The following is a 25,570-nucleotide window of genomic DNA, read 5'->3' as shown; positions in this document are numbered from 1 at the left end:
AACTAGCGGGTTTCAAGACCTACACGTCTATGTACACAAAAGAGGTAGGTGCTTGCTCTGGGGGCGTCCAGGTGTACGGTGACCCAGCACTGTATTTTGAGCAGGATACTGGCAGCTCCCTATTGGACATCTTCATAACTCTACTCCCTGTCCTCTCCCAACCCCATTACGCTTTGGCTGGGGTAAACAAAACCACGCTAAACAAATAAAAACCACCTGTTTTATCTCCTGCGCTATCGCTAATATTTTGGTTTTGAACCCATGCCTAGAAAAAATCCTTTCCGTGGGATTGTTGACAGCAGCATGTTTTCCAATGCAGCATTAGTAAACTTGGACTCTGAGGGAAAATCTTGGAGCGTGTTTGCTGACCCACACTGCCAGCACACGGCCAGCGTGTTTGTTTCTCTTCCTCTCCCCGGCGACTTTCCACGCTACAGAGCCCAGCTGGCCCCTGCTGTGACAAGCCCGCGGTGCTAAGGTCGAGAGCAAGAACACGTGTGGCTGTGGAGTTTATAACGTATAAACAAACTGCAATATCCAGTCGCAAAATCAAAGATGGAAAGAGGTGTGGGAATGTCATAAAAAAGCCCAGCTAGGCATTACGAAACAAAAGTGAAATCCATCCTCTCTGAAGAGAGATTTACAGTAAGTCAAACTAAAATTGTTCCAGGCTATTAGCCCCTGAAGACCCATTCTCCTCTAAAATTAAACTCTACTGTGGGGAGAGAAAGAGCAGCACCAGGCTGTTCTGAAGAAAGAGCAGCACCAGCAATCGGGAGATGAGAAGCCAGCTTTGGCTTTGCCACGTATTTTATAAGTTCCTGATTCTGCAAACACACTTTGTGAATACATTTACCTGTGCAACCACTGCTCTGCAGACTCAGTTCAGCTGGCTCCCCACAGAGCAGCAGTTCCTTCGACCTCTTAAAACCTCAGTATTTTAATACCCATCCCTTCACACTTAGCAAGACGTGCTCTGCGGACCCACATCTTACTGGAGAGGAATTATACAAAGCCAAGAATTGAGTCACATCTCCCAGTTCTCTGTCATGTTCCTTAGCAACAAGACATTTTACCACTTTCCTCCTGCCACAACAGATTCTATTTTGGAAGCTAATTTATACAGCCCTAAAAACCCAACCAGAATCTGGAACCACGCACCACCAAACACCCTCCTTTAGTTCTTGAACAGGCCACCGGTTTTGAAGAAGGACCGGCCAACATGAATCAGTAATTGCAGTGACCACTACACTGGGCTCCCTCGTTGGCCATAAAGATTTTTAGAAAGATTTTAGAATTCCAGAGATTTGAGAGTTTAAAAATATCTTTTTGTCTCCACTAACCTTCGTAAATGTGTCCTCGCTCATCTGTTCAGTAAAAGCGAACAGCACCAACAAACTGCTGCGTGCTCTCAGAAGCTGCAGCACCTACCTTGTGCCAGGCTGCCGTCGGTTAAGGCTGGCCTCCGTGTTGTAAGAGGTCATGAAACATGTTAAAAGCGATTCATTTCAGTGTCAGCAGATAAAAATCATCAAAATTAACTACGATGACCACGAACAAGCATGTATTTCCAGCTATTATGAGAGCACCATACCCGTGGAGAGTAACACCGGTCAGTAAAACCAACAAGCAGCGTTGCTCTTATTTACAGAGCCTATAACACAGAAGCTGCACCTATTCCTGCACCGGCCCAAGATTCTGGAGCCCTCCTTTGGGCAGTGTGTGTAAACAACAACCTCAACAAAACTGCAGCTTTGTGCTTGCCTTTGGCTCAAATTTGAGTGCTGGCTTATTTAGGTTAGCGCAGGAACAGCCGGCATCAGAGATCCTGGTAACTGACTCGGTGCATTTTCACTCCCAGATTATACAACAACCTCTGTCATCTGCTGCTGCGTTTAGGTCTAATTAGTCTCCTTAGAGAAGAGAGAAGACTACAAAAGCTAATGGCACACCTGAGCAGCAGCGCTGACTGTTTGTAGCTTTATTTATTTGGTATGAGCACACGCAGGCACACGTCTGTAATGATGCACACAAGCATTACTTACAGTGTGAACTGTCTGAAAAAGGTTTCTGTACCTCACTGAGAAAACGCATACAAGAACCACAATCTCCACTATTTACAATGACAAAAACTGCCAAATTTGTTGAGCATTTATAAGGAGAGAGGAATGCTAAGCTCAAGGATAGCTGGATGAGGATGTCACCTGCCCAGAGATAGGGAAGTTTGGTGTGAAGAAATCTGCAGTACCTTCCAGGCTAAAGATATGTCTGATCTTTTCAGAAACTCCAAGGGAGCATTAAGATAATAGGACCTGACCTCCTGAACAAACAGATCACAGGACACCTCTGAATTCCTTGAAGCAGAGCGTACCTACCCTGAGGGAAGCAGTGTATGGTTAGGAGATACAAATCACAGCTGAAGGCTAACTGAGAAAGGAGAGCGGTTTCAAAGGTACAGGGCTGACAAGGTCAATCTATTAATTCTATTAGCATGTTTCAATTGTGTTTGGAAAAAAAGCAGTGCTGACTAACAGGCATAGTGACAAAGCCGCAGGGATGGGCTTCAGTTAGGTAACACAAGGTCCTCAAGGCTTTCAATGGGAGGTGAGGAAATAATAGTAGATGGGGCCATAGTTCAAAGGAAACAAGTTATCAGAGGGCCAAACTGGAAAACAAGTGGGACCTGAAAGCAAGACGATAGAAACGAGACCATTTAGCGTGCAAGGCAATAGCATCAGCAGCTCAGGTGATGTGAAAGAGGTCACAAGGCCAGCAGCAGGACCAGGAGACAAGGGGAGCAAAGGGCAAAATGCAGAGCTAGGAGAAAGACAGCAAGAGAGACACCTGCAATATCTTTTTGCTGTCTTCTTGGTTCATACTACATTTTTGCTAAACCTCTATGTATCCTAGCAGAGCTTAATGCAGTCCTCTCGCTTATGTTGCTCACCTTGGAGATTAACAAACCTCTTGAAAAGTAATGTTCTGCCTCAGGTAAGTGTATTACTAGCACAACTAAACCTCTGGTCTGTCCATCAGGGAGACGTGCTGTCCTCAAACCATACTTATCCGAAGGCAAATTGTCTTTGCCCTCCCTTATTCTCACTGTCTGTAAGACATCAGCCGTATGCTCCATGCGGTATCCTTCCCTCATCAAAAGGCTTCAAAACACCCTAAATGAAGTTACTGCTTGAGCCTCACCCACGCTATTTCCACTTCTGATACAAATGGCAACAGTGCTGCAGGAGATTTTCCAAAAACTTGACAGCAACTAAAGCTGACCCTGAATAACATCGAGTTCTTTGGACACATGCACGCAGCCCAGAGTTTTCGCTACTCACTCAAACACAAATCTTTCTTCAGCCCAGCTCTGACAGCAGCTAAACCAGGACAAACCGGAGTGACTGCAGTCAAGTTCCTCCAGTTCTGCATGGCAGCACGCTTCAGCTTGGGCGGTGGGTGGAGGCGGGCAATGAAAAAAGATCTGACGTGAACCAACAAACTGCACAAGTTGAATAACGAGGAGCTTGGCAGATGAAGCCCAGTCCTGGACTCAGAGAGTGTCCGCCCTTATGCAAGGCACTGGGAAGACACTGGGAAAGAAGGTATTATTCCTTCAGGAAGGGATATGTGCAATGCATCTGGAATAAGGAGGAGACTCGGGTCAGGGCACAAACCTCCCTTTTCCGCAACCACTTGGCGCAGCCGTTACTTGAGCCCTGCAAACCTCAGCGCACAGGCTCCTCTGAGGTATGTGGTACTCCCAGTATGACAAGTGCCATTATTGCAGCTCTCCCAATCCCGTCACAAGAGATTCCTATCTCCATTTTCACTAGCCAGAGGGCAGTTGTTTACAACCCAGACCAGCTACTTTCAAACTGCAAGGTCCTGCTCTTCCAAGATGGATATCATTATGGTTCGTTGCCTATTCGCAACTCTGACTTTTTAAAGTGTTTATACTTGAGCTGTTAACACCAGCACCAAGCCCTGAGATGAGTCTGGCATCTGAAACAAAATTCGCACTCACCTGGAGTGGAAACGACACTGAATACAAGGGACATGAGCCTCGTTCGCGTCACACTCACTATATACAGCACTGGCAGGATAGAACAGCTTTGAAGACGATAAAAATTACATCTTCACATACACTCTCCTTAGGAAGCTGAAGAAGTGTACAAAAGCTTTACCAAAAATGAAAATTGGGCCCAATACGTTTGGGGATTTGCAGCAAACTAAACCGACTTTTGAAGACTTAGGAATGCAGATATTGTATTGTTTTGCGTGCTTTGTTCCTTTCATTTATCTTACCGGTCCTGAGCTTTGACTTCAAAAGAGCCTCTTTTATAGCGCCTGTGTGGTGCCCAGAACAAAGGAGGTCAGGGAAGAGTGAAAAGGGGAGGCCTGCTGTCTTCTCTGCCATAAATAATAAGATCCTGCAGGGCATTTAGCCCTTAAAAGGGCCAATAGCTTCTGGGAGACTTTCTGAACAAACACGAACAGACGAGCCACGGCTACTTGCAAAGTGCCTCCTATGATCACAGTAACTGCTCTCCCTGGCAATTGTATTTTCCAGAGCGTGCATTCGCTGCCCTGGGGCTCCAGCGAACAATGAAGTAGCATTTTTAAACAGGAAGCCCCCTTTCCTGAACAACAGCATCAACAACATGAACACTTAGGAACGCATCCTACGTCCTCCGAGTGCCAGTCTGGGGAGGGAGGGAAAACGAAAGCATAAAGCCATACGCAAAAACCTCCTGACATTCAAAAGCTCGACATTCCCGTCCGTCAGCTGCTGCTTCCGAGCTCGGTCCGGACCCGCACAGGGCTCTCATCCCTGCAGCCCCGGGACCGCTGCGGGCACGGCTCCGGCCTGGGAGCTCCGGCTGCTGAACTCCTTCTCCCTGGGGTGCGGGGGCTCCTCGCGCCCACCCTGCCCGCCACGAAAGCCCCAGCAGCTCCGGCCTTGCACGACGCTCCGGTGCAATACAGCAGTGCAGGACCGGGGAGCTACGGGGCAGAAAGGCGCGGGAGAAGCCGGCAGCCAGAGGCCGGCAGGTGCCCGGCTGCGTTTTGTTAGAATATAAACGCCTTGCAATGAGGAGAGCGGTCCCGAACGGCAAAGTCGAGACCGAGCAACAAGTGGGCGGGGGTCGGAGGTGGGGGGGGGTGAAGAGCAGAGCGCTGCCTTACCTCCCTGTCGCTTGTCGTCGGCCGGGGGTGGCTCTGGCAGCCTCCCGGGGCTCTGGCAGCCTCCCGGCCCCGCACCGCCGCGCTCACCGCCCCTGCAGCCGCCGCCGCCGCCAGGCCCCTCCCCGGCTCCCGCAGCCCCGCCGGCCCGGCCCGGCCCGGCCCCACCTCCCGCAGGTGCCTCCCTCCTTCTCCTCCTCCTCCTCCTCCTCCTCCCCGGCCCCGGCCTCCCCGAGCGGCCCCCGGGCCCGGGGGGCAGAGGTCGGCGTGAGGAGGCGGAGGTCAGGCGGCAGGGGTTGGGGCACGGAGCCCGCGGCGCCCCGCGGCAGCGGGCCCGGCGCTGTGAGGGCCGGGCCCCGGCTGGGCCTCGCACCCCGGGGCTCGCCCCTCGGACACTCGGCCCCCGGGGTGTCCGCGCCGTGGAGCCCTTCGTGGTGCTACCTTACGGAATTGTGCCCTGAGGGGCTGCGTGGCCACAGCACGAAGCGACGGCACGCTTCGCGGCCGCGTTGACCAGATCGCGGAGAACAACTCCAAATTCTCCAGGGTCCCCGTTGGCAAAAAGCGAAGCCAAGCGACGTGGGTCATTTCACAGTGACCCAGTTCACAGCCCAGCTCCAAAACCCTCTCAGCATCCCCCTGCCAGAGCACAAAGCACACCTCGCTGTGATGTGGCCACAGCAGGGCATGGCAGGGACAAAACCACTCGGTGACCTGAGCCGAGCAGCCTGGCCTTTTGCAAGTGCCAGGGGACCTGATGGCTTCCCTGCATCGATCTTGTGCTTGAGGACTACATACTGCTGCTGCTCTCTTTCTCCACGCTGACCCCAAGCTCCTCGGTCCGTACAGGGCTGCAATGCACTTCATCAATCTCACTAATTGCTATCACACACTTTAAAATGTGGGATCACTAGATAAGTTGGGCAACCTCAGGGTCAGAAGGATTAAAGAGGAATCTGTTTGTATTCAGGCAGGCATCTTGGTCATCAGGAGGGTAAAACATTTCTTTTGGTGTTCACAATTTCTCCTCAAGCAAACGTGTTGTTTTCAAAATCGTTTGCTGACTTGTGTCTCCAAGCTACTTATTATACTTGGTATTTATGACAGGAACTGTTTCGCTTGGACAAGGATCACAGCACCACATTACTTTTTTCCGTAGCAGCAGAGAGTGACTCCTAGAATCCAGATCTATACACGTGTATGTACAATTTGCATACCAAATCTGCTTCCTGGTACCGGCTGAATATTTCAGGAACTTTCCCCCTGTCAAGCCCATTAATAAAAATTGGTACAATCCCAACACAAACAGGGAACAAATACAACAGAAGCAACGCTACCCAAAATCCACATGCAGAATGCACACCCAATAATTCAGAACAAAAAACAAGGTATACAGGATTGCCAAGTAGTACTGCTTGCAGCTACTCAAAACTGCCACGATCATGATCAGGTTCCTTTTTTTTTTTTTTTTTTTTTTTTTTCCATGTAGTCCAGGCTGGGGCTGGCAGAATCCTACAAGGCCGACTGACTGTGCTGTGACAAACTGTTCCAGTTTGCACAAGTTTGCTGGTGCACCATGTCAAGCTAAGGCCAGAGGTCACAATCCTGTTTTTGCTACTCAGAGCAGGAGTATAACAGCCGTATCACAAATAACACAGAGCTCTGTAGATGTGTGTATTACCTTTGGAGATCACAGCTCTGACCATCAACAGTACTTGAGATATTTTACTGTGTGGTCCACAATGTCTGCTTTAAAGGGAGAACTACCTGGTCTGAGGAAACAAGCCATCAAGTGGTAAGAAGCTGTACATCTGTCACACACAACACCGAACAGAATCGTACAACAGAGCTCACAGCTGCAGAGATCTTTGTAAATCTGACTTAGCCATCCTGATACTTCATATTTTTATGATGATATTTAAACATCCACAGCATAATGCTGTTTTCCTAATGGTACACTTCCCCCCCCACACACCTGCAGTTTGTTGCTTGTGAAGAGAAGTACTTAATGCTTGCTACAAAATGCCCTTCCTTCAGGAACGAAACCTGAGCAATGCGGGACGTGGCTTTTCTGAACCCGGAAACAAAAGTCTGCTTTTGGCACAGCACTCACTGCACGAGAGCGAAAGGACTCGGTCACACCACCGCAGAGACGCTACTTCTCTGCCTCTGCCGCTTATGGGCTCTGCCCTAGACCGGGAATCTTTGCCCTCAAAAGCCCTGAACAGCGCTGGGATGCCCTCTTTCTTCTGAATCTCTTGATTGAAAAAAAAAAAAAATCTTCACATGAATCTCATTTTCTGTTCATAATTTATTTTGCTGGATTATTTTAAGCAACAAAAACAAGTGGAAGAGAGGAATTCTCCACTGCTTATGTGTTCATCAGCTTGCAGTGGAGCAGAAGAGGCAGGTAATGAACATCTCTCTCTTAAACACAGCTAACAAGAACAAGCATTTGAAACCACAGATGAAAAGGCTCCATCCACACACTTGTCACAAAATCAATCCTTAAAGCATTCTTAAATTTAACCTATCTTCTAAAAGTTATTTCAGACATAAGTACTGGGGAGGCAGAGTAACCTAGAAAACATTATTAATATACTCTGTAGTTTTTTCCACTTTCTGGTTTTGCAAATTTGACCACTGAAGGAAGCTTCAAGCCATTATTAGAAGTTAGGCAGCCAGTATTTTTCTATGCTGTTTCTTACTCAACTACACTTATCCTGCAATCAAATACTCTCAAAACATGCAAAAAAGAACCCCCAAACAACCAACCTCCCTTTTCTGGGGAGAAATTAAGATTGAAGATGGGAGATCAAAAAGCAAAAAACAACTAGAACAGCAAACCGTTCAATAGATGGGCATGGAATAACCTCAAAACTTGGCTTCACAGAGCTCACACAAGTCAGTTTTGACATAAAGGTATTTTTCAACCTTTGTGAATTTCATTCACAAAGGTAAAAAAGCAGTTAAAATGATATCACACGTAGCCAAGTGGGTAACAGACGACTTTCCCTTGCCCTTCCTTCCCTTTAGCAAAAGCAAGTTCCCATGAGAACAAGTCAAAGAATTTGATGCAAGCTTTCTGATGCAGTCACAGGATTAACTGCTGAAGAAGAATGAGCGCGACACCAACACAAGTTCTTAAATGAAATCCTGTAGATGAAACTTCAGATCAGCCAAGTCTTCTGAATTAATCAAATGCAAGCTGATTCGTGAGCTGGCGAAGCAAACCCTAAAGGCCTGAGCAATGTCTGGATCTGTACTTTGCAGCAGTTTAAATTCACTGCTGGCAGAGGAAGAGCAAAGAAGCGAAAGCAGGATGGCAAGACAGAGAGGGACAGAGTAGTATTCTTGCCTTGGCTGCTAGCACAGGATTTTTGATGCAGACATTCTGCAGATCTTCTCCAAGCAGTGGACAATACATCCTTTTATGTGTTCGCTTCAGGATTGCCCCGCACATACACCATGGCCATGCCCAAACCAATTCGTTCTTATAAAGCCAAACAAACGCTATGGATTTGCCAGGACGTACTCTCCAGCTCCACTCACATCTTACACTATTTAGAGTTTCACACAGATACACATCTCTAAGGGCATCAGGGCAACAGCCAGATGGAGCCAGAGCCCAAGCTCCACTCCTGTGCATGCAGAGAGGCGATGGTGGAGCTGCTCAGCCTGCATGAACGACCAGGACCAGGCTTTAAGTGGAGATCTGATCTATGCACTACCACGACCCTCGATAAACCCATTTGCCAATGCAAGAAGGGGTCAGTGCTATGGGCTGTCATCTAAGGTTAAAGTTGCCTGGAAATATTTCTGAGCCACAACTTGGCTCCCACACTAATTGACAGAATTATTCAGGAAAAAGAAGAAGAAAAGCAGAGCGGAACAAACTACCTTTTTTCCATGATTTCAAAGCTCTTACCACAACTGCGGAATTTTGCTCAAGCCAACTATTATTAGAGTTAAGTCCCACTTTGACAGAGCTTGTGAGAAAGGAAAAAATATCTAGTTTAAAAATAACAACAACAAAACAAAACAAAAAAAGCTAAGTGGAGAGCAGTGAGAAACTAGCACAGAAGAAGTGAAAAGAAAGCTGGCCTTATTATTAGCACGGTGGTGCCTCCAACACCCCTGTGCTCAGCCAAGTTTCACCGCTGCACTTCACAAGCAGACATCCTATTTTGGTGGATTCAACCTCTCAAAAGAGGTTAAGCATGCCTGCCACAAATGCCATGATTCTTTCCATAACAAAACCACTAATACATTTCTTTCTTACCTACACAATACACAGATCTACATAATTATTTCTGAACCTATGCATACAGATCGTGCACAGATACGTACACTACCACTATTCATTTTCTTTTCCAGTTAAAATTCCCCAAGAAACGTGGGCAAGACTTTCCACAAAATCACTTGTCAAACTCTGGGGAGCCTGAAGCTGCTGTCTCTGGGTTCAGCTTCTTCAGAAAGCCCCAGAGGCTATGGGTGACCACAGACACGGAAGAAATTGCCCAGGAGGGAATGCAGAAATTAATCTGCCTCTTCCTTCCACCTGTGTTTCATGCATGTCCCCAGGGACTTGAGGGGACTGGAGGCGGGTTCCCAGTGCTGTGCCTACACCGGGAGTGCCTCCCAGTGGAGATGCAGAATATGCTGACCCAAGACATTTCTCAGCTGGCAGCGCTGCTGCTTCCTTGACATAACCCCAGCCGACAACAGGGCTCTTCTGCCAGGACAGCTGTGCCCACACCCGACTGGGTGTGCAGGGCTTTTTGTGGTGGCGTGTTCTTTTTTTGGCAGATAAGCTGTGTCAGCTCTGGCTGCTATCTCTTCCTTACTTACAGCGGGATCAGCTGTGCCAGGAAAAACATGAGTGCAAATCTGGCCTGAGGTTGGACACAGAGGCCTCATTCACTGATGCCCTGCACCTGTGCTGTTACTGATATTGCGCAAAGCAGCCGAAAGGTTGCCAGAGCAATCACCTTTTTTGCTCATTTTGCACTTGCGCACGTGACTGCACAGGGTACAAGGCAATGCTCATGTGAAATGGCTTATCCCTGTAAATTGCTTGCTTTGCACACACGGCAGTTGTTTCTGCAGGCACAAAGCTCCCCCCTTGTGGGCTACGGGGAGGGAGACAGGCAGGTCTTGCAGCTGACTTGGAAACACCCTTTTCATTTCAGGTAAAGAAAAAAAAAAAAGCTATTAATGAAGGAGCAAAACCACACTGTATCCATCTCCTCATCTCAGGTCCCCAGAGCCTGCAGATGCCCTTTTGGTTTAGTCCAGACTTCTCCTCTTCTCCCTGCAGCTCTTTTCCCAAACCATGGAGCCTCCTGCCCAGCCTCCTTCCTCTGCTTCTGACCCTGCCTCCCAGGGGTTGTTCAGACAGGGCGGCAATGCCCGGCTCTCTTCTCCTAAAGGGAAAACTCCATTCTTTCAAACCCAGACCTCCTGAAGAAAAAAAGAACTTCAACCTATTTACCCACAAATAACTGATAACCATCAAAGTACGTTTCCATAGCACCTACAACATGCTACAGAAATATCTGTTTTTCCCAACTGCAAATACTGCATCAGCTGCGAACATTACCTAAGACTCCACAGTCTGTGGGTATGAAACACAGTCATGGGTGCTTAAAAAACCCTGCCAAAATGCATGCTTTCTTCTTACTGCCAGAAAACATCTGCACTGTTAAAGGATTAAAGGATTAAGAAGAAAAAAAAATTCACTGCCTTCCTAATGCTATGTATCCCTAGGAATTTATTTGAAACTCTTAAAATTCTTGCTCATCCCTCACTTATGAGCGAGCCAGAATTTATGGATTTTATTTCTGTGGTCAGAAAAAGTATTTCAGATTTGCCTCTGAAGGCTGTATTCAAAAACAAGTTATAGACAGAACTATGTTCTCATAGACAGAGGCACAGTGCAGTCTGCAGAAAAAAAAATTGATAGTTTTTAACTTTTAGGACTTTTTTTTTTCTTTGAGTTCCATGAAAATCTATCATTTGTCCCAGTTTGGAAGAGGACCCCCAGAACTGCTATGCACTGGCATCTACATCCTTATGTGCCTGCAACCCGCTGGACACCCCCAGTTTCCTGAAATGCTGAGCAACCTCAGAAATCTTCAGGTATCTTTTCACAGAGCTCTACAGAAAAACTTATCAAAAACTTGCCCTGCTGCAAAGGGAAAGGGGGCATTTTGAAGATAGCTCTCAGTTTCAGCTGTGCAAATCCTACTGGAAATCCTCTGCCTCCGTGGCTGGCTCTGGGGAAAGCCGGGGGGGTTGCTGTGCCCCCACACTGGGGAGGGAAAAGGGAAGAAAACCCCAGAGCCCTGGAGCAGCCTGCTCATACAGAGGTCTCCCTGGCGCCTTCTCCCAAACTAACGCTGAGAAAGCAAAACTAAACACACAGCTCAGTGCTGCTTGGCTTGCTGAAGCAAAATGCAACTACTGCGAAATTCACTCCCTAAAATGGGGTTGAAGAGAGACGCTTCAGTAGCTGGGGCAGGACATCATCAGGCTGCTGCTCTTGGGATGCACCAGCTGGGGAGGAAGGGAAACGGAGCTTGGGGTTGGTGGAGGCTGGATTGAGCCCACAGGTGCTTTGTTCCTGTAGTTCCTCTGCCAAACACCACATCTAACAGAATTTGGACACCTAACTACCATACGATCCTTGCAGCAGCCTTCTAAAGGGAAAAACCTGACAGAATGTGAGTGCTACAAAAACAGCCTAAAAGCTGTATCCAGTCCCGAGCCCAAGAGTTTTTCATTCTAGGCCAAGATCAACTTCAGATTACTTACTGACGCTTACTTTTCCAATGAACACAGAATATGTAATTTAGAGTTTCTGTCAGTATCTGTTCCTAGAATACAGGCTCTAGGAAGCTGTTCTCTCTAACTCATACTTTCCGGCAGAATCACAGATTTTATGGTGCGACTTGCATAGGAGACCAGATGAATCCTGTATATAGCAGCATTTCCACAGATCAGCCCACAGTTCTGATTCCTTTCTATTTCTGCCAAAAAAATGAGAAGGGAAAAAAGGAGGGGGGGGGGGGGAAGAATCACTTTGAACAAGGGAGGGAGAGCAAAGAGAAAGGGAGACTGCGGAAATGAAAAACTAACAGGAAAACGCTGCTGCAGTTCTGATTTGTACTTCGATTCTGCACACGAATTTAAAGAACTAAAAAGACTGACAACTGCAATAGCATGTCTTATAGCTGTGTGCAGTCCTGAGCAGTAATGGCAATAAATCCCCTTCTCCTAAAAACAGGTAATTACTGGCACAATTCAGAAAAATGAGCACTGAAAGCAAGCAATTCAACATAATAATGGAAGCCCAAGTTTGGCATTCCTGACGTATCCAAGATGCAAACTACCAGCAAAATAATACTGCTAAGAAAAATTCTTTGTTTTTAATGCAAGCATCCAACAAACCACTTATTACAGGAGTAAAATAAAGTCTTAAAGCCTAGCTAAAAAATAAATCCTCCTTTGGTGACTTTAGAAGGCAGCCATGGAAGCAGAGACAAGGACTTCAGCACTGGGAGAGCTGAGGCAGCTTTACACATAGGGAACCACAAGAAGATTTGCAGTCGTTTGAAATACAATTAGGAAAAATGCCTGGCACTTACCAAGCACTTAAAATCACCACGTTGCAGAAACATTAGCCTCCTTAATAAACTTAAATACAATACCAGCATTGTGGAGAGCTGAACCCAAGCGAGCTCTGACTGGCTGTACTTATTAGTATCATTTCAATATCAAATACCCATTAACCTATTCATTATACTCAAACAGTACACTGGGACCATCTACATGAAATGTACAGTTACCACGTGAATTCATTTCAACCTCAAAACAAAGGGATGTAAGAAGACGACATGTTGCCGTAATGCTTCCCAAGGAATATGTCTTATCGCCAGCCTTACTGTAAAGCCCCGATCTAACCTGCTGGAAACAAAAAGTTACACAATTTGCTACTCAGTCTATCCTAAAACACCATTTCCATTTTCTTCTGATGCACTTGGGAAATCCAGGAAAACAAAAGTCCAGATACAATTTATTGAAACGACAAAGAAGAAATGTCTGCTATCAAGTACCTCTCCATAATCGGCGATCAGATTGTTTAAGTACATAAAATCTACCAGAGAGGCATCTCAGTTCCTTAGTTTCACTTGAACACTTCAATTTTACCTAATGTTAGTTCTGCAAATCTGTAGCGACGTTGTCATGACAATGCCAACACAACACAGTTGTTTTCTGCTATCACTGCGCAAGTGGGCAGACATTAGGGTCATTTACGTTGCCATAAAACTACAGCATGTAACCACATTTCTTTTCTCTCTTATTCGAGCAAGTTCTTTCCTCCGGAACATGGTCAAAGAGGGTTTGGCACACTCTTTGGATATAGCATTCGGAGGCCCAAATTGAACGCCTGGGAAAAGAAGAACACTTTACATTTAAAAATTCATCAGTCAGGAAAAAAAAGAAGCTAATTTATGGTACAGACTAACAGCCACTGATACTACAGAGCAACCACACGCTCACATTCAAGACCTGTTAAGCAGCACTGTTAAGATTTGGACTCACGGACCTGAATGAAATCATTGCAGAAAATCTGTTTGTGGGGAGATTCTTACAGTCAGGCATTGGCTTTTTCAGCCATCAGATATTAAAATAATCACAAAATCTTAACGATAAACTATTTTGACTACATCTAGCTTCTGTAAGCAAACCTAGGGTGTTAGTACATAGTTATTGCTATCATGTACAGTGTTAGGCTTGGTTAGGACACCGAGAGACTAATTGTACTTAACGGGCTCTACCTGAGCTCAGCTGGGAGTGGTTCAGAGCCTCTGTAACACATGCAGAACCTGGCTTTACACTATCCATCTCCAAATCTGCACATAATTAACGTCGGGTGGGAAGAGGGCAGAGGGACAGACAGAAGGCAAGAGAAAGGACAAAGTTAAATTAAAATATCTCCTGGAACAAACTGCAGGAGACTAACAGTTTGATTTGTAGAGACAGCAATTAGAGAAACAGTGCTACAGAAACGCGGATTTCAGTGTCGTGCGTTCTACGGTGTCGCTTTTCTGGCATGTTCTAGACCTGAGGCACTCCTAACTAGCAAGGGCTCTGTGCAAAAGTGAAGGGATATGCCAAGCTCACAGGATGAACAGCAAAAAAGATGAGGTGAGCTGAAATAAACCGACCGAGCACCCAAATTCCAAGGAAACTTGAGCTGCTGAGGATGCAGGTGGACGCTACTGGTACCCGAGCATCTGGCTTAAGGCTGGCTCAGGCCTGAGCACAGCAGATGCAGTCTAATTCTCAGCTCTAGTGCTAACAAACACACAGTACGTAAACACATCACTGCAAACACTTTTCACTTTAAAAAAGTTTTGAAAAATTCTATAAAATAGGTCCCAATTTAGTTTGGCAAATGCTCGTTGAAGAATCGCAGATGTTTAAACATAGCCGCAACTTGCACAACAGGGGGCTTTGCTAGGGCTGGGAGACTGCAGATTCCGAGTGCATTTTCAGAGGCACTCTGTCCCAGTTTCAAAACCATACTTTGCCCCATGCCTCCCTATTCAGATCTCAGCTTGTTTTACATGGGGGAGCCGAGGGCCAAAAAAGAACCTCAGGGTCTAAAAACTGCATCCTGAGCACAGAAAGTAACTTCCCCCAACACCGGCAGAGCCTGAACAGACCCCAGAAGCTTTCATACTTAAAAAAAAATACATCAAGTATCTTCCTAAATTGCTAGTAACAGAAGACATGCAACCATGATCTTTGGTACACAGAAACATCATAAACAAGAACCGCCAGCGCAGACCACAGAGCAGAACGTAGGCACGGGGGGGAGCGGCACACGATCTCTGGTGGCGCTCTGTGCGGAGCGATAGCCAAGTCTCTAATCTCTGTTGCAATTCCATGACTCACAGAGGGACACGGCTGTCAAAGGAAATTAATTTCACACGAAAAACGAGCAGAACCACTAACACACTAACAAGCCCTGTACCTTTGAGTAGAAGTATCCTAGCTGTTCTAGTGGTGAACTCCTCCTCACGAACAGCTTAAAAAAGGGTGGCTGAACGCTAACCTTTCAGGTTAAGCGAGCTGAAATGTGGCTGTTCTTTGTCTTCAAAATAAAAAGGGGGAAAAAAGCCACAAAAAAAAACAAACAAAACCACCTACTTTTATTATCTGAAGTTAACTATTACCGAACCCTAGTGGGAATGGCATCTCTGAAGGGCCCATATGTGCAAGGAGCTGCACCAGTCCCTACCTGCACGTTTGAAGGAAACTCCCCAGTCCTTACCAGTGCCCACTATTCTGACCTCCCAAACTTTTTGGCAGGCTATATACTGGATGTAGTCAGTCATAGCAATTTTGCCCTCAATCTTAAAAACACCACCCGAGTTTAAATACCCCTGGCTCTTGTTGGTTGGGATACTTGCAGTGGGAGAAGCCACACACAGGCTCCATGACCCCATCTGAAACACAAACCCTGTTCTCCCTTTCCTCTTTGAAGTCTCCTCCTTCTCTTTCTGTTTGGAGAGCATTTGATGATCCGGGCTCACGCTCTGCGAGGTGCTCAGGACGTGAAGTCTGCACCCCAGAAACAAGGCGCTTTCTGTCAAAGCACTCTCCTCTCCGTAGGAGCCTGCTTCCGTGTCACTGGGCTATCAGCACCTCCTCGGGGCCAACAGGCTGCAGGCGTGCGTGGGCATGGGGCAAGTATGTGTACACCTATACACGTACACACATATTCCATATTTACATAAAAATATATACATAATATTTGCGTAGCCAGTGTTAAGACTGATTTATGAAATCCAAACAACATCCCTTTGGGAGCTGGTATGTGTAAATGAGACCTTTATCATAAAACATTAAGTCTATGGAAACAGCCTCAATTTTGCTGGCAATAGGCTATTGTTATGAGGTTTAGGTTACCACTAGCTGGACCTAAATACAGGACCACAGCAGCATGAAGCGGGACACTCTGCCTAAGCAAGCCACCTCCATCTGACACCCAGTTTCACTTGGGCCATTGTGAAATACCACGTACAAAGGGCATTTTTTCATCTTTTAGCCAAAAAAAAAGAAAAAGTTTTGCTTCTGAATATTTTCAAGTTGTAATGTACTTGCAGACCCATGTTAAAAATGGGTGATGGAGAGAAATTAAACTTCTCTTTCTTTCAAATTGGCATTCTCACTTGGTTGCCCAGCACTTTAGAGGGCGATTTCTTGCAGTTATGGTATTATTGACTCAGAATGATTCTATCAGCTCTCACAGAGAAAAGTTAGAATTGGTTTCTTTGTTTCCCTGCTGTATTATGTTTTATGTCCAAAGAGCTTTTACGAAGGCACAGTGTTAGACTGAAGTTTTGTTTTTGGTTCCCTGAATATCCTTCAAAGCAACAGTGCTACTGAATGGCACATACAGAAGGAAAAAAGAGACAGAGACAGAAAGAAAGAAACAAGGAATAAATGAAAACGTACAAGGGGGGAAGTAGCTCCAGGACGCTGGACGGGCTCCGTGGGCAGGGGAGACTGGGAAGGTATCATTAAAAAAAGAAAAAACAAACAAAAAAGTTGGTTAAAACATGCACCCATTCCAAATGGGTTAATTTCACACAAAGCTCAGCTAGGCTGTACACAGTGCAACACATAACCACAGGCTCACTCCTTCATGTTGTTGGTGCTTTATTCCCTGAACACTTTGGAAATTCATTAGGATCCAAGAATTCCCCACCCAGTGTGTCCCAACTCAAAAAAGAAAAAAAAAAAAAGGCATTTTGCATGTTTGAACTTTTAGCACAAGGCCCAACCCTCCTGAGCAACAGAGAACCGTAGGATTTGTTTGCATTGCTCCCAGTGCCTGTTAAGCATGTGTCTACAGTTAAGCCTATGTGTAAGAACTTTGTTGAGTCAGGAACTGGGCTGGAAGATGCAGTGTGTCTTTATATAAACGGACAATGCCAACCTCTTAAAAAAAAAAAAAAGAAACAAAACTTCGTAAATTTACATTTTGTGTAAGTGGGTTCCTAGCACATTCGGCTTTCCTCCATTTCTAGTGGTAATACAGCAGACAGCTGCTTTATCTTACATTTTATTCTGTACAAAAAGGAAAACAAAATTGTCTAAGATATATGTTTTCCTCTTGACAAAAGGTTTTCTTCCTGAAAACCACCAATTGCAGACACTGCTGAGGCTTTGCTCTTGCTGCCTCGGCCCCAAGCGTTGGCTTTTTGCTTGGATGAAATTAAGAAAACACAAAGTCCAGAAATGACTTCTCCACAGATTAGACCGGTTCTAATCTGGGCTTTAAGCAAGTTGGCATTGTCCTGCCTAAAGCAGCAGCTTCTTCCCAAAGAAGCAGCTTTTACACTCACATCGATGACCTCCATCCCCAAATCTTTGTCCCTCCACTCAACGGGAGCTGAGAGAAGGTGATTTCTTGAAGCAGGGGCCCTTAGGCCTGTCAGCACTGAAGGCACATCTTCTGTCTTCTCTATCAAGAGCTCCTGGCCGCCCTGAGCGTGTTAGTACGTCTGCTCCCACACTGAAAACAGTACCTGTCTTGGCTCAATGAAAGTCTCATTTAATTTAGCTTTGCTGAAACAGTTGCATGTTAAGTGCCAAACAACTGGTTTGTTTACGTAAGATTAACGAGAATGGTACTAATTACATACGTTGTATCTTTCCATATTTTCCTTATGAAAACACTGATTAAGACATTATGCGCTCATAGGTGTCAGACGGCTGCTCAGCCCAGGCATCTGTGGGATGTGAGTTCTGTTTGCACCTTATCCTTCCTGATTTAAAAAGCAAAGCAAAGCAAACCAACAACAAAAAAAAAACATAAAACCACACCATCTTCTTCATCCAGGGATTAGCAACTAGCCTGTTTCAAACCAGGCATTACCTCGTTAAGAGTCTGTTATGATTGCAATAGCTCTAACATAATCAATGTAACTCAATTTGCATTTTTTTCTATGAAGATCAATTCATTCTGTACCATTCTGCATTCAGGACTGTACCAGAGCCTTCAGGAGGTTAGAACGGATAGCCACTGGGTCCTCTGAGAGTCTGTTGCCTGATCCAGACCTGAATTTTAATCCTTTTGAAGTTCAGTGGATTATCTGTACTTGACTGTTGCCCCAGATTAATCTGTTATTTTTGTTTAAAAATATATTTATTTATAATAGCTTGTAATACTAACAGGTACCCTGTAACGTATCCTTGATTTCATGTAAGATTACATTTACCTGTTAAATCTAAATTATATGAATGGATGAGACAAGAATTTGAAAAATTCCTCCATAAATTTGGGCTGAGCTGCTGAGCCCATTCATTCATTGTCCCAAGCAAGACTGAGGAATGGGCGAGAAAGACCCCTGAAGTTTTAAACATGTTCTTTTGGAAAAAAAAAAAGAAAACATTACCTTCCTATACCCCATTTCTTCACCCAGGTTCACTGTGACACTGTAAATTGCATCTGTGTTCTTTGTTTCCCCACTGACACGAGATGCTCCCGAAACCTTCAGACAAATCACCACGCTGAGGCACACGGCAGTGACGGTTTGGTACGCAGCAAGAACTACTTGTTAGCAATCGACACGAAACAAATAGCACGTACGAGGTGAAGCATGGTATGTGATTTTAAATACTGTTAAACTACAAATATCCAGAATTATGAGAATGGACTGAAACAGATAGCTGAGACATGCTGCCTGTGACTTAACTACGCCAAAGCAACGAGCGGGGACGGTACGAGCACACACACATAAACACACTGTTCCCAGAAAAGACCAACCAGAGATGGACGAAGTGGATGAGAAGAGTAAACACAGCCACAATCTATGGGCAATTCCCAAATTTTCACTTCTAAGGAAAAAAACACAACAGCTATTCACTTTTTTTCTTCTAAGCACGGCAATGAATATTTAAAAGCTTCACTTCTCACCAACTATCTGAAATTCACATGCAACCTTTCATCCCATCTCTTTAAAAATCTTTATAAATACAAGCTGATTCGATCTATTGCAGTATTGAAATTTGGCTAAATAGTCAGCAAATGATATTAACTCTAACATATTAGATATCGACTCAGTATAATAACTTAGGACAAGAAGTAAACCTTAGAATCCTGTATGTGAATAAGAATTCAGGAAGAATTCAGACAGGGGAAGTCAAGTACTCAAGGAAACAGATTTGTTGAGCCCGCTTCCCTTCCTGGACCTTTATGGTGCTTTTTACACACATTGAAACCAGTAGGATACTGGTTTGCACGTCATCTGAAAAACTGGGGGCACAGGCTTAGCACAGTCCTGAAGGGAAAGCACCACTCAACAGGTAACCTCCAGGAAATCCTGAGCACCCCATCTTCTCCTCGTATGGCTTTCTCATGTGCCCAAAGTTTGCAAAAGGAAAACTCCAAACAATTTTCTTAAGCAATAATGAAACCTACTTTAATTGTATTTATCTATATATCTATATAGATATCTGCAAGTATACCTGTATACCTATACCTTGCAGCATTCTGGGAGATAATTTTGACAATCCAAACTTCACTGTCAAATGAATTTCAGAGGTGATCGAGGCAAAAACAATATTCTTTCTTACTACCTTGAATTTTCGAAACTGAATAAAATGGACAGCTTTCCCCCGTGGTCCATTTTCCTTCTCTTTATCTCAGGCGTTGGCTGCATTATCACTGCTGTGAGCCTTTTACTTCCATGGTCAATGAAAATGTTGTTTTTAAAAGCAGAGTTTGTACTCAGCTCCGCTCCCACTGCCTGCCTTTCATTGCCATTTGAGCTTCAGTCATTATTTGTACTGTATTTAAGGCCGTTGCAGTATTTTATGGTTCTATTAAAATGTTGTCCTCATCACTTCAGCAAATCAAACCCTCTAATTATAAATACTAATAAAAACACAGGGCAGGAAGTTCTTCGCTTGCCATCTGCTTTTCATTAGATTATTCAATGCAGCCAAATCTACGGACAATTAAACAACACAAGCAATTCTACGTTTGTGAATTCCTTCATGGCAAAGAGCTTTATGCTGCAGATACACAATGTCCTAGATGCTCTACACACCATATTTTGATTAAATAAAATAAAGCTTGCATGTTCATACGTATGTCTTATCAATGCCAAATCTAAAACTTCACATTAATTCTGGATGAAATACCCTGACAATGTTGAATAAGGACAAAATATCCAAGAGGTTCCTTTAAGGAAAGTCTTTTGGAAAAAGCCAATCTGATGTTTAAAATATAGCTACCAAGGGGAAATTAGTTTATGCTGATATTAAGGTGTATGGGGAAATACCCCGCATGTGTCAGCAACAGGTCAAAATGCATTAAATGCACAGAATATGGGTGAGCAAAAAGCAAGCTCTTCTGCATGATCCCAGCAGTGCAATTCCTGGCAAGGCTTTGAAGGAACTGCTTGGAAGAATCCAATTTCACATTTTGCAGCAGTGCTTCTTAAGCCACTCGAGGTGCTCCAGCAACTCATTTCTGCCCCTTGCCACCCCACTGAGCTGTATTACCAAGGCAAGGCAGCTTGGGCACCTGTGTGGTAACCCAGACCAGGAAACTGGCACTCCTTCCTCCCCCTTTATTATCTCACCCCTCCTGTATTTCACACATCATTTTTTTCCTCCAGGCAGATGAGTGCCTCGAGTTCTCCACCATAGCATTCGACATGCCTTAACCATGGGAGCCTCCTCTTAGTCCTTCTAGCTGCCCCCATGCCCCAACTCCTGTACCAACCAAGGAAGTCTCCGGACATCGGCCTCCAGCATGCAAGTGCTGTAACCTCCAAAGGTGGAAAAAATAGAAAGCAGAATGCCGCAGTGAAATGGCGTAAATTCTGCGTGCACAGGAAGGGCAGGGAAGGATTACACAAACAGCTGCAACTGTTGTAGCAGTCCTTGCATCTGAGCCCTTATTAGTGTTCTTCTAGAGCAGTTTTTTGCCTTTAATTGTTTGCCTGGAACAACTATCAGGGAAGGTCAACAGGGACAGCCTCATGACTTGGCAATATCTTTCAACACATTAGTTTTAACAGGACTTGGGCTTTTGGTATCAACTTTATAACAAACATTTCCCAGGACTGAAAGAGGAAATCCACCCCCTAGTGTGTTGTTAAAGCCAAATAGAATCTATTAATCTATGCTGCTTCATTATCTCTCATTAAAGCATAGCAAGAAACTACTCACTAGCAGTTCATGACATTTAATTGCCTGAGCCATATTTAATAGTAAACACTTGCTTATGATTGTATCTAGCAGCCCAGCCTGTATTTAGATTTAAAGTTCCCTTGTCTACATGCTTCAGCTGATAGAGCACAGAGCAGTGAGTGATCACGGTATTTAGAGATCAGCTTCAAACAACAAAAGGCAGATACTGGATTTATGGAATGACCACCTGCTGCAGGGCTTTGAATTGCTAGTGATCTCTGTGACACTAATTCTAACAAATACATTTGCATGTTCCCAAGAATAACAAGGGCTGGAGACACCAATAGCTGCGAAAACTATTTCCCTGAATTGTCAGCTCTTTGAAGCATGCAGATTAATGCAGTACACTGATAGCTTAGGGTGTTCGTGACTTTTTACCACTGAACCCAAAGTCCCAAGCCCTAACGTAAGATCTGATAGAATTCATTTCCCTTAGTAAAAATCAAACTTTGGAAATGCATCTTTTTGGTTTTGATGGATCAAATCAGCAATCTTGTAAGATAAGGATCATCATTAAAACAGATGAAAAGAACACCAGTTAACCAGCTATCCAGCTCAACTTGCCTGACGCATAGTGTTTTAAGAAAGATCTGCAGTTTTAGACTGCTTCTCTTGATACACAATATACACACACATATAACCATGAATGTATATAAAATATGAAGAGTAAAACAAAACCTTCAGCACCAGTAAATTCTATAGAGATCTCAGTTTTGCCAGCACATATACCTGCAATCACGCCCAATATATACTAGGATGACAAGAGGATGAGATCCAAGATCTTATCTCCTGTTTATTTTTCCTTTCATCAGCAGAGCCTGGCAGTAATTTGCCTGTATTTCATACAACACTGAACTGGCCAGAAGGGCAGTAGGAAGTGGGTAGAGTTATATACCCAGAACAGAGGCAATTAGGATTCCAAGTTCTGCTATATCTGACTTTCTCCATCAATCCCCAAACAGAAAGCAGCTTGCAGTACCTAATTTATCTATTCCATCTAAGTCAACAGAAACATTTTTGGACCACCTGTGTGTTCTTTATAAAAAAAAAAAAAACACTAATATGAAACACTCTCTGGACACCACGAACTGGGATATTGCATGGAATTGCTAGTTACAGATTACTGAAGGAATCTTAAATTCTCACATGCCTGAAATCTTTCAAATCATGCAGGAGATGAACATTGATACTGGCTTACAAAACACCATTGATGAAAGACATTTAACAGTGGCGACTATTCAGAGAGAGGTAACGTGTGGACAATCAACACACAGAGAATAACATGGTATGCATAAAGGATGATCAACACATAGAGTATAACGTGGTGTATAAAGGAGGTGTTAAACATGGAACATGAAAAAAAAAAACACCTCTCCATTTAATTTCACCGCACCATAAAATCTAACGAACATACCTGGTTTTGGCACAGAATTGGTCACAGACTGAGGAACTTTGTCGTTAATTAGTTCAACACACTCGCTAGGAAAAAATCCAACCTGTAGGAAGCAAAAAAAAGAAAGGCAGACTATTGAATGCAGCGTTTTTAAGATCTGAACTGTTAAACCAGCAACCGCATAACATTTTCCTTGAAATATGCTTGCCTGATACCCCATAACATTATCCAACATAAAATGACCTGCATAGAAGTAGTAATTTTTCAAAATGTTGCAGCCAAAAAGTCTACAAACCAAGTGATTAGTTCTGTAAAATACAGTTCTGTTTCCTAAGCTTAGTGCACAGGACAGAGATAGTCAACTTGCAACCATGTGCATGGAGCGGGGAGAGGACAAGTATGTTACACACCCCTGAATCTCAAGTGGAACTCAAGAAAGACTTTAGCGGGGTTTCCTGCACCTGGCTGCATGTGTATAACATGAAATTTAACGAAGAGAGCAAGATGCTTCAGCACACAGCATCTCAATCATCTGTATTCAAATCTCACCAATGCTCGATCATTTTTCACTGTCACAGTACTGTATTCACAAGCACTTTAACATTTTATTCCGTTAGAAACCTGAAATCAGATATGGGTAAATACATTTGCATATCTGCATGGTCCTATTACAGAAAAAGGCATAATTTGGGAGAAGACACTTCAAATGCATAAAGTGCTTTACTGTATCCCAGCCTTATTGTGGTGTGCATCATCTGATGAGGTGGCTAATGACTGATAATCCCGAAGCATTCAAATTAAGTGTGTTGAAAGAGCTTGTTAAAAATTTTTGATGTAGTTTTAGTCAAACTGAATTCAATCTCTGAACTGAGAACAGGTTTAATAACGTACAGTAAAATGAGTAAAATGAGTTCTTCATCTGTAAATAAGAAAATGGTAATTTGACTAGAAATAAACATAAGTGTTTTCAGAAGAAACTGTGTGATGTGGCAAATAAACCTCTAACTGGACCCTGAACTCCTGGTCTCACCCCTGCTTCTGAACATGGACAAGCCAGTGCAACCACCGCGCCTCAGTTTCCCTAGCAGCAAACGATGAGGGAGAACAGTGCCCCAGATCCGTTACGGAAAACGGATTGGAGAGAACAGCTGGTAGACACACAGTTACGGTATGATTTATCTGCGTATCTGCTCATCAAGCTGAACAGAAAGAAGATTCCAGAAACAAACCCCAGAGGCCAGAATCTCCTTAGCAAATATCTGAAGATGCTTCAAAAGCAACAACCCACGCTGGGCAACCACACAGCAGCGCCATCCAAAAAATGTTGACAACCACTGACTGCAGTTTCCTTCTCTGCCACCAGCATCGCTGGCAGTGACGCCTCCGAGTGCCCACTGCACAGCAAGGTGCTCCGAGTGGTTCCTTTCAAACGTTCCCGCACCGACCTGGCCGACACAGCTTCTTTTCCTGCACCACCTCTAGCTCAGAAATGCCGCAAGGCTGCCTGCGTCAGCACGCGGGTTAAGGACCGGTGTGGGGAGGATCTCGATGGTTCGTGTAACCAGGACAGGCCTGCAGCAATTCACATGCCGTTCAAAGGTCTCCAGATCTGGGGAGAAGTGACATTATTTCCCTTTCGCTGTTTAAGGATTCAGGCTAAGACGTGACCCACGCACCAACCTTGTGCTGAGCCCTTGCACAGGCAGCTCCACACTTCGCAGCACCCCAACCTCCTCTCCACTTCACAGCACCTTCCTTCTCACTCTCACCCCAGGTGAAAATCAAGCCAGACCAGCGCCCTTGGCAACTTTTACCCTTGGTCCACATTTCCAGACCCTTTTCTCTTAGACCCTACCTCCTCACCCAGCAGAGCTTCTGCACAGTGACAAGGAATTCAAGCACCGCCACCCCCCGAGTTGCCCCGTGCAAGCCAGAAGCAGGATTTCCTGCCCCGTGTCAGCATGGGACTCGGACAGCTGAAAGCATCAAGTGGCTTCAAGCAGCCCCGGTTTGGTCGAGTGCTGCAACGAAGCATGGCAAGGGGCCAGCGGCCGGGCCCCGAGCTCTTCTCAACAGACGAACCGGGCCGGGAGCGCTGCCAGTCGTGTTAGCACATCGCTGAAATCCGTCGGGGCCACCAGGCAGCCAGCGCTGGGAGTCTGGCAGAGAGTTCCTCCCCCAGTTATTCATCTGACACAATTCCCTTTCGTCTTCAAGGAAAAAAATACAACACAACTCTGTCCTACTCCACGTTGTTGTGGCCCACAAACTTGCAGGCAGCTCAGTAGCAGTGCCGTGCATGGTGTGTCCAGACAGAAACCAACCCAAACCCTCCACGGGAGCAAGAGTTAACAGTAAGTTCAGGCCACTTCTCCTTCCCTCACTCTAAAGCCCAGCAAGGCAACGTTTTATCCAAGGAAGAGGACAAACTGCAATCCATCATACGTGAGGTTAAAGACCCAGAACATGCTTTTTGTGACGGCTGTGACAGCACAGGACCAGCACTTCGCAGCAGCACGATGGAGCACCAGACCTCGCCGTCGGCACCTGACACCGGCCTGAGCATCACGCTGCGGCTCGGGTGCCTCGGGGACCGAGCCCATCCGAAAACCAAGGCAATGCAAGGCTTCCGTCCGACCCTCACTACCTGAGCGTGCCAGCTTCGCGAGGAGATGACGCAGCACAGCGGAGATCTGTGTGCAGGGTACA

At 45.1% G+C, this 25,570-nt stretch overlaps 1 protein-coding gene across 16 annotated transcripts in view; it reads right to left on the bottom strand.

Annotated features, from left to right (window-relative positions):
• ARHGAP32 (Rho GTPase activating protein 32) overlaps nucleotides 1-25,570 on the bottom strand; it is a 262,161-nt gene that overhangs the window by 44,879 nt on the left and 191,712 nt on the right. For 11 of the 16 annotated variants that reach the window (XM_066981261.1, XM_066981262.1, XM_066981264.1 and 8 more), the window contains 3 exons: nucleotides 22,883-22,964; nucleotides 16,717-16,767; nucleotides 14,028-14,102 (listed from right to left, as the gene is read on the bottom strand). In XM_066981261.1, coding sequence (XP_066837362.1) covers nucleotides 14,028-14,102; nucleotides 16,717-16,767; nucleotides 22,883-22,964 — 208 coding nt within the window. Of the gene's footprint in view, nucleotides 1-5,187; nucleotides 5,322-14,027; nucleotides 14,103-16,716; nucleotides 16,768-22,882; nucleotides 22,965-25,570 lie in introns of those variants that run through there. The other 5 variants (XM_066981270.1, XM_066981271.1, XM_066981269.1 and 2 more) reach the window with 4 other exon arrangements.

The sequence above is a fragment of the Anser cygnoides genome, chromosome 21 (genome assembly GCF_040182565.1).
Source record: "Anser cygnoides isolate HZ-2024a breed goose chromosome 21, Taihu_goose_T2T_genome, whole genome shotgun sequence".
NCBI classification, from domain to species: Eukaryota; Metazoa; Chordata; class Aves; order Anseriformes; family Anatidae; genus Anser; species Anser cygnoides.
The sequence above is the reverse complement of the archived record's forward strand: the minus strand, read 5'-3'. Positions and strand labels throughout refer to the sequence as shown.